Here is a 9,062-nt window from a genome sequence, read left to right on the forward strand (position 1 = left end):
TTTTTGAAGCTGGCAGGAGCATCTACAGTAAGTCGCACTGCATCTCAGGTTTACATCCTCTTCTTTAGCCTCCTGGAAAACAATGTCAGGGTACAGAGCAGTGAGAAGTGAAGAGCGGAGGTGTCCAAACACCAAGCAGAAGGCAGAGTGAGTGTGTGTGTGTGTGTATGTATACAGCTCAGAAGGCACAGCTTTCAGCCAGAAACCACATGTGAGTGTGTGTAAGAGACCACAAAAATGCAATGGTAGTAAGTGAGGGTTGCCATTGGAGCAGCTGTTAGCAAGAGATGTCCAAGCAGCATGACAAGGCACAAAAGCATGTGTGTGTAAGAGAGACAGAGAGCATGTCGAGATTCTTCTACATTGACTCCTACAATGAGCCCAGCTCAACATTAAAACATCCTATAAAATCTGGTCTGTGCAAAGTAAACACTGAAAGTAGATAAAGTACAGTGGTAATACATGAGAGTCACATGTGGCTACACCATATCAACCAGAGATAATACAATAACCACCAACAGAAATGACATAAGCACAGGAGGCACAGTTCTTCTAATCACCTGATGGCACCCCGACCCTCACATTGGAGTGTGTTGAGTCTACCTCAGTCCTACCTCTGTAAAAGTTATGTAAACTACATGTAAACCTTAAAACACTTCATAGAACGATAAGTCTTTTAATGTCACATGATTAAATCCCTTAACATTGAACAACATGCTCTGGTCTCATACTGTACAGGTGCTGTTCCACGTGAACGTACCATCTGCTGCAGCAGCCGGCTCTCATGGTTCCTATACAGCTTCTATTTACACACTTTGCTATATTTCTGACTGTTTTGAAAGTGGCAGATTTTTTTGTATTGTAGTTCAGTATGTAACACAGTGGCAGATTTCTTTGTATTGTAGTTCAGTATGTAACACATTAATAGTCACTAAAACAATACACTAATTTGCCTCTGAGAAAAAACAAACATCTTAGCTGTAATGTTCTGAATGTTCTTTTCTTTCCACATTTAAAGGTGCCCTGTGGAGTTTGTTTACATTCAGCGTTACTCACTGAAACACACTGTGTATTCTTGAGCTCTAAATGTGCTGAATGCATTTCTTTCCTTAATAAAACATATGCAAAGTTGACTATTGAATGTCTTAAATCCTGCATTGTTTGCATCCAATGTTTACTTGCTAGCAGTCTTCTTCTTCTCTGCTTTTGTTGACACACTGCTGCATTTTGTAGCATGTGATTGCGAGTATGAGTCCTTGTCCCAGTGTACACTAAAGCCCCTTTCAGGCATAGTAGTCATCATCTTGACCATGTCCTTCTCGGCAATTTGACCACTTCAATTCAGACATGGAGCTGGTTAGCACGTAGCAGGTTGTTTGACTAGGTGTGACCAGGTACAATTGCCAGTAACACTTTGCCGGTTACGCAACTCTGGGCTTTGTTTGGAGAAGATGCCTAGAGGTGAAATAACTGGCAAATTCCTGGGTAAGGAACCTGGTCTGAAATAGGTTTATCAAACAAACTATGAACCACATGTAAAAACACTGCTATATAGAGAAAAACTCCACAAGGTATCTTTAATTTTGAATACTGCCAATTTATTCATGAATGTTCAATATTACTGATGTAATATTCAAAATCTGAAACCAAATTTTCAAGGATTTTAATTAGTCTATGACTTGTATTTTGAATTCTATCATTTACAGTAACCTAAATCTGCCATAAATACTGGTTTGCTCTGAAATGAGTCAGTAATACTGATCAACAATCATTTAAACCCATATAGTACATATATTAGTTTTGTGTAAAGGGGTAGTAAGAATATTACTGATCATGCCTTCAGACTTATTCAGTTACTTCTCTACCTTTTCCTGACCTGCAAAGGAACCATGAGGACTCTTCCTTTTTAGACACCAGCCATGTCTTGATAAACATCTCCATCATGCCATCTATGGATGGATTTTCAACCTTAGCTCAAAACAAATACTTTCATTTTCCTACCTCTGTATGGCACACATTTTGATTTCCTGTCTAGACATTTCCATGACTCATATTTGTCTCATCAATAAAGAGGTGACTACCAACGGGTAAAGGTGTATCATTTTATGATACCTAACCATGATAAAAACCAATAATGTGCCACCTGGGTAGAAAAGAAACCTGAGCCAACAGTGTGAATCCAGGCAAAGTGTAAACTCAAACCTAAACAGTATATATATAACTAACAAATTAAATCTGCAGCCTACTGGGGGGTATACCATCATCATGGAAATCGGAACACAAAGAGCATTTTGTGCAGTAACGTGGTGAGATCTAAGGCGTCTGGTGGATCTACCCCCTCTAGACATAACTGAAGTTTTAATTGGCTGAGCAGGGACCAGAGCTAGTGGTTAATGAACTCAAGCTGCTGACAGGTTAAAGAAATCCCAGATCCGTCACATGGGCCTTAAACTGGGGCAAAACTGTGAGTTTCTAACTTTGCTGGTACACAGAAGACTGGAGTTTTATGTCTATGAAAGGGAAAAGAAGTCACTATCTCAGTCCTTGTGGGTCCAAAGAGATGAGTCCAATACTGTTTGTGTAGAAGCCAGAGTTTGCTACACATAAACAGTGAACACAACTTATTTTCCTCTGTCATCTTTAAACACACAGGAGCAAATGAAATGTTTCTGATGCCGACTGTGTCCAACTGCTTTGTCATGTTCCAGCTCTCCGTCTTTACTCTTCTTCTTCCAAAATAGACCCTAACAGACCACATGGGGATCCAGCTCCGGTCCAGAAACCAGTGTGACCCTATCCAAACCTGAAATACCAAGACATGGACTTTTGGCCCCATTAGAGTCTCACAAAGTTGAACCAATTCTCTCCCAGAACATTTCTCTTTGTGTCTAATTGCTCGGTTGTTTAAAACCAGGATAAAGAAGCTGAAGCTCATGTTGGTACTGCAGTGATCCTTCTGAGTCGGAATGGCTGAAAGGCATTGATCATGTGTCTGTGGGTCAGTTGGAAAGCCGGAACACCTTGCTTAGCCACGTATGGACCATGGGGGGTTTAGAGGACAATAATATGACATTAGCTCACAGCATAACTACGTTTTATAACCCATGACAGTCAGACAAAGCCTTTGCAAAAGTGTCTTGTGAGGCAGACCTCACATAAACAGAGTTCTGACACTGAAAAGTGGCAAGTGAGGTTTAATCTTATGTAAGATTTGAGAAGAACAACTTCTTAAGCAAAGGCAAAACAAGTCACGGTGCAAGTTTCTGTAAGAGCTGAAAGAGTCGTCCTCCTGGTAGCCCCACGGTTTGTGTCTGTAGTCTCAAACCTGCAGTTACAAGTGTTTGCCAACATCCACAGCTCTGGAAGTGAAGAAGAACAACGTTTGTTTGTTTGACACCTTGTTGCTGTAGAACAACAGTCCTCTAGATGTCACCGCTCCTGCTGCAATTTCCATATTACGCACACTGTATGAGGATTAGGTAATCATCCATGGTGAACATTTCCAGTAGATTGCATCCAGTTATGGGGTATTTAAATGTGCAATTTTTACACAGTTGTGGCGATCAGGCGAGTCCACACTGTCCAGTCATTGCATGTTGTTCGCTCCTGAGTTGAAGCTGCCTTGGAACAAGATCAGTGGTCTTGTCTTTCAATCCTTGCACTGGCCATTAGGGATGAAACCAGTTACTTTACTGTCAAATTTAAGGCCCAACTGTCACTTTTACCTCAGACCTCAGTGAACAGAACTACATTTGGATCCCTTTTCCTGGGTGCTATGAATCTAAACCATGTTCTCCAACTAGAACTGAACAAGACTGGTGGGCTACTTCTCAAATATGAGGGAATGTGAAAGTAATAACATCTTTTGGTACCAGTTCACTTTGTGCGATGACTCATTTTACCTTCAGATTTGGTTTACTTCCTAAACTGGTGCAGTTAAGTGAAAGTGAGAACACATTCGAAGTAGCCTCTATTATGTCTGAACCAGCTAACAATGACATCTAAGATAGCTGATTGGCTTGTTATTTCCCAGGGAATACAGTGATTTTGCCAGCCTTTGCCAACAGCCGGATGATCTGGGCTTCATAGTCCCCGTTGTGGACACCTGTCTTCTTGAACTCTCCGGGGAAGTTGTTGTTCTCCCAGTAGTGATGCCAGCCACCCTGGTCATCTGCCCCGAACCCAAACACATTTACCTAGAGGAGAATCAGAGACTGAGTAAGCGAAAGGATGTGTGTGATTCCAAATGTGCATATGTCCAGGATGAATCTTTTGTAAGTGCAGTTTTGGCATGATGCAAGGATTTACAATAGGTGGCTGGGAGAAAGCAGAGGGATAAAGAAACACACTGACCTCATCACAGACATGAAGAGCAAAGAACAGCACTACCATGCCAGTGGAAGGGTAGCGGCCATTATGTTTTAGCCAATGCTCGTGGATGTATTTAAAAAATACTGGGTTAAAGATCTGCACCTGGGTGTTGGACATAGATGCAAAGAAAGGAAAATATTGTTAAAAAAGAGGAAAAAGTCTCCTTGCTGCAAATCTGAGACTCAAACCCAAACTCAAATACTAATTGTAATTTTATATGCATCTGCCACAGTCTCATATTCAGGAAGCTCCATTGGTCATAGCCACAAAATCCAGATTTGCTTTTCTAAGTGTTCCTGGTCAATAAAAAGTTAAATTCAAGTTCCTCTGAATTCAGATTTAAATCTTGTCCATACAGATGGCAAACAGCATACAAATCAAATGGTCCAACTGAACACGAAAAGATTTTACCAAGTAAAATGTTGGTACTTCCTAAAGTTCTGAATGTGGTGAAATATTAAAAGCACTGTTAACCAACTGAACAGTAATTACAATTTTATCCTAGCAAGCAGAAGATTATTTAAGAAAGAAAGGTTTATAATCTAACTGTAATCCTTCATCAAGAGTGGGGAGGGATATTACAGCAGCAAAGCAGGGTCATTGTGTGTGTGTGTGTGTGTGTGTGTTGGGGGGATAAATATATATGTGTATTGGCAAATTACTGTAAATGCAATGTGCTTGGCCAAAATTTATTGCAGTGAATGTGGAAAATACTCACCTTGTCTCTATCAACACGGAGAAACTGTTTCACTGGAGCATATGTACTGAGAGAGAGAGAAAGTGATTAAACACATTCAATCAGCACTTTCTGTGGCTCCTGCAGCTATGAAATCTGGATGACTGACAGCAGATTGTTCCAAGCCAGCGACTTTGTGTGTGTGTGTGTTCTTATACTTGCTACATAGTGAAGACTAAAAAAAAAAACTATTTTTTGCTACAGAGTGAGGACATTTTGGCCACTCATGACTTTCTGAAGCACCTTTTAGAGGGTAAGACTTGATTTTAGGGTTCAGGTTAGAATGAGGTTTAGGTTTTGGTTAGGCATTTAGTTCTGATGGTTAAGGTGAGGATGGGGGGCTAGGGAATGCAAGAAGTATGCGTATGTGTGTGTGTGTGTGTAGACTTGTTTTTCTATTCTTGTGTGGCCCAAAATCCGTGAGTTTTTATTTTCATGGGGACTGGACGCTGGTCTCCACAATGTAGTTTTATCGAATTTTACAAAAACGATGATGTGTAAGGTTAGAGCAAATGTCAGCTCTGGTTAAGATTAGGGTAATAACCAATTCATGCTTTGCACATCCACATGTCTGCTAACCTTCCCAGGTCCGTGAGGGTCCACACAGACACTTTGTGGATGTCCGCATGCAGGCCAAAAGTCTGCGTCCGCGCAGTCAGTCCGCACAACAAAAGCCCAGACTGCGCATGCGCCACAATGCTTGAAGACCATCGGCGTACGCAGGCAGAAGGCAGACCCTTAATTTGAAGTATGAATAGGAATGTTTGTGCACACCTTATCCGTGTCCTCGTGCACACGAGGGTATGTACAAAGCCACTGAGGTATTCATGCCCTCAAACTAAACTTATGTGTGCTTGTGTGCCGTGAAGTCAAATCACTGACATTGACATCTCTACGCACTGCAGAATTTACCCAGAATTTATAGTCTGTTTCTGTGCACATGCATGCACATCCACACGTTTTAATCAATTCCTGTGCAGAAGCATGTATGTGTGTGTATGTGTGCCTTCTTACAACCGAATCTGGCCGGTGGACAGAGCACTAGTGATCCAGACGAGATCCAGTGTTTTGAAGGGAACCAGGACAAAGCTGACATTGACCGCCAGGTTCTGGGCGCTCTCGGGATACATGAAGTGGTGTGTGGTGTGGTTGCCCACATCATCCTCATAGCCCACTGTAGGGGCCTTGTTCATCCTAGGAGGAAAAGAAGAACCACATGAGAGACGTTTGTTGTCAAGCTATTGATGCTATTGATGAGGCTGCCAAAACTCTTGAGGGATCTCATTTCATCTTTACTTGATACAGCAGCTGCATTTAACTCCTGTACCATTTATAAAATCAAAGCTAATCAGTCTATTTACTGTAAGGAGTAGTTCAACATTTTGAGAAATGAAAAGATCAACATCAGTCATCATCCGTATATCAAAAATGGTGATAACTGACTTTTTTGGCTGCAACAAGCTCCAAGGACAAAATTACCATGGTGACCTGTCATATTTCTGGCCATGAAATAAATTTATACTCGACATCAACTCTTGTTCATCTACTGGTCACTATGTCTGTTAACATTCTTGCACTGGACATGTAGCATACAGTAGGTGTATCAGAGCTTTTTCCACTAAAATCAGCACTCATGAGAGCAGTGAAACAAACCAAACAGTCAAGTTTTGGGCTGAATGAGCTCAAAGACGATAAAGTGGTATTAAAGGTGCTGTCACTATAAACAATACCCTTCACATGATGTAGTTTTTTGAATGATTGCTAGCATGAAAATATTGGTTACAGCTGTGAAGTATGGAGTTTATGTCAGGATGTGTTTGGTCTATCTTACTGTAGCAGGGAAAAACAGCTAGTCCAGCTCTGTTCGGTTCACATATACACTTAACAACACCTTTAAAGCACACTAATAATCATGTTGTATCCCATTTGTTTTATCAGTACACAGACCTGCTTTATGGTGAATTATATGCTAGAAGTAATTCTTAGCAAACAACAGCTGGGTGGAGTGACTGTAAGACCACAGAGACCAGCATATGGCAACACATATGGCAACCTGCGCTACAGCTGGAGACACAGCACAGAAGTGCATGGCAGACAAAAAAAACCCCAATTTGCCATTTGTTATTTTTGTATGTGCATACTGTATATTAAACTTGAGATAACGTGTTGGTGAGCCAGGCCTGCTCTTTTTCTTGATTTCCCACAACTATTGCTTTATAGTCAGATTACATTGCAACTACAAGTAACAACTACAGGATAATGGCAAATGCTAAAACATAATCAAGATTGGCTCAGTAATGTCAGTTACACAGCAACATTAACCACCTCATCATACTAGTCGTACCAGAGCAGACTATGTTTTACTGCTCACTTCTTTTATATCTGTTCTTCTTTCAAAATGTACATAGTCACAGTTTGTGATGTTTGTTGCAGTTCAATCAGCAGCCTGCTGAGACTGTGCAAGATGGATCTGTACAGTCATGTGGTTTACACCAGCCTCTCAACATGTCATGAAAGCCAGGCATTGTCAAGCCAGGCATAAGATGCTTAAATTTTGTTTTTGATGATCAAGTTTTCTCTTTAGTTTCTTTACCTGCTCTTACCGTAGCAATGCTGGATGTAGGTTCTATGCTGCTTTTCGTTTGCCCTTACACACACACACACACACACACACACACCTTGTTCTGTGTCATTATTTGCTTGCAGGTTGCCACAAATCTCATGGCTTTAAAACTGCACATCTACCTATATAATATAATAGGTGTATTTTGTCCCATGCAACCTTTAGTCAGACAGTAGCTGAACCCTTCAGCTCTTTATGTGTACTTCAGACCTTTGCTGTACAGTAGATGTGACTCACTGTCTGGAGGAGTGAGCTGTTTATGTAAACACAAAGCACCTGAAAAAACAAAACAAAACAAAACAAACAAACAAAAAAAAACAGGCCACTTAGTGTAGCTACCCATATCCCAGTGAACAAAACAGAGGTTTGTTCAGGTAGCCGGGGTAAAACTGCAGACAAACAGGATTGGTGGTGGCAGCAAGTGGGACTGTTGTGGGGCACGCTGATTTAAAAAACAAATGCGAATCTAACCGCAGCAATCAGAATGAGTAACAGGAGATGGAAGTTGGAGGCTGCCCACACAGGTCTGCTGAGAATGCAACACTAATGGATGCTAATGTCTTTAGCGCATAGATGCATGAAATCATAGTCATTCCTGCCGAGGCTTTTATGGTACCAGCACACACTCACTGCAGGAAAACAATATATAGATGTGTCTTCATGCCAAGTGACAACAATCAGCCTCTGTGATCCATTACTGCTGCATGAAAATACCAGGGGAACAGGTTGAGACAAAAAGATTTATGTGCCTCTCTGCCCCTGCAGAGTGGAAGACACCGTCTCTGTGCACATCCCGGTTCCCTCATTTGATCATTTATCACGACTCCCTTGACCCAGAAGTTGTTCTGATGCTCTGATTTGAAGGCCATCCCAAAATGATTATTTCTGCTTTGAGGAGCCCAGACGAGCCATGAGACCATCCTTCAAAGGAATCTTTTAACACCCCTTTATGGGACACTGCAGTTTATCGGACTGGTATGATACTACATCACAGCTTCAATCAATCAATCAATCAATCAAATTTTATTTGTATAGCGCCAAATCACAACAAAGGTCATCTCAGGACACTTTACAAAGTAAGGTCTAGACCTTACTGTTATCAATGTTATTACACAGGGAAAACCCAACAAATCCCCCTTGAGCAAGCACTTGGCGACAGTGGGGAGGAAAAACTCCCTTTAACGGAAGAAACCTCCGACAGACCCCGGCTCTTGGTGGGCGGCCTTCTGCCTCGACCGGTTGGGGTGAGTGGATAGAGGAGAGACAAAAGAAGAAAAGCAACAAGACACAACAATCAAACACTGATCAGGTCGATGTGGCTGGTGACTGCTC

The 9,062-nt window shown here is 41.5% G+C and overlaps 1 protein-coding gene across 1 annotated transcript in view; it reads right to left on the bottom strand.

Annotated features, from left to right (window-relative positions):
- Positions 1-3,179: 3,179 nt before the first annotated feature.
- st3gal2 (ST3 beta-galactoside alpha-2,3-sialyltransferase 2) overlaps positions 3,180-9,062 on the bottom strand; it is a 75,848-nt gene continuing 69,965 nt past the window's right edge. The window contains exons 5-8 of the mRNA XM_020604288.1: positions 6,122-6,301; positions 5,090-5,135; positions 4,354-4,473; positions 3,180-4,196 (exon numbers count right to left, since the gene is read on the bottom strand). Coding sequence (XP_020459944.1) covers positions 4,023-4,196; positions 4,354-4,473; positions 5,090-5,135; positions 6,122-6,301 — 520 coding nt within the window. The 3' untranslated portion in view covers positions 3,180-4,022. The remainder of the gene's footprint in view (positions 4,197-4,353; positions 4,474-5,089; positions 5,136-6,121; positions 6,302-9,062) is intronic.

Source organism: Monopterus albus, unplaced genomic scaffold, assembly GCF_001952655.1.
Source record: "Monopterus albus unplaced genomic scaffold, M_albus_1.0 scaffold65.1, whole genome shotgun sequence".
In the NCBI taxonomy this organism is placed as follows: Eukaryota; Metazoa; Chordata; class Actinopteri; order Synbranchiformes; family Synbranchidae; genus Monopterus; species Monopterus albus.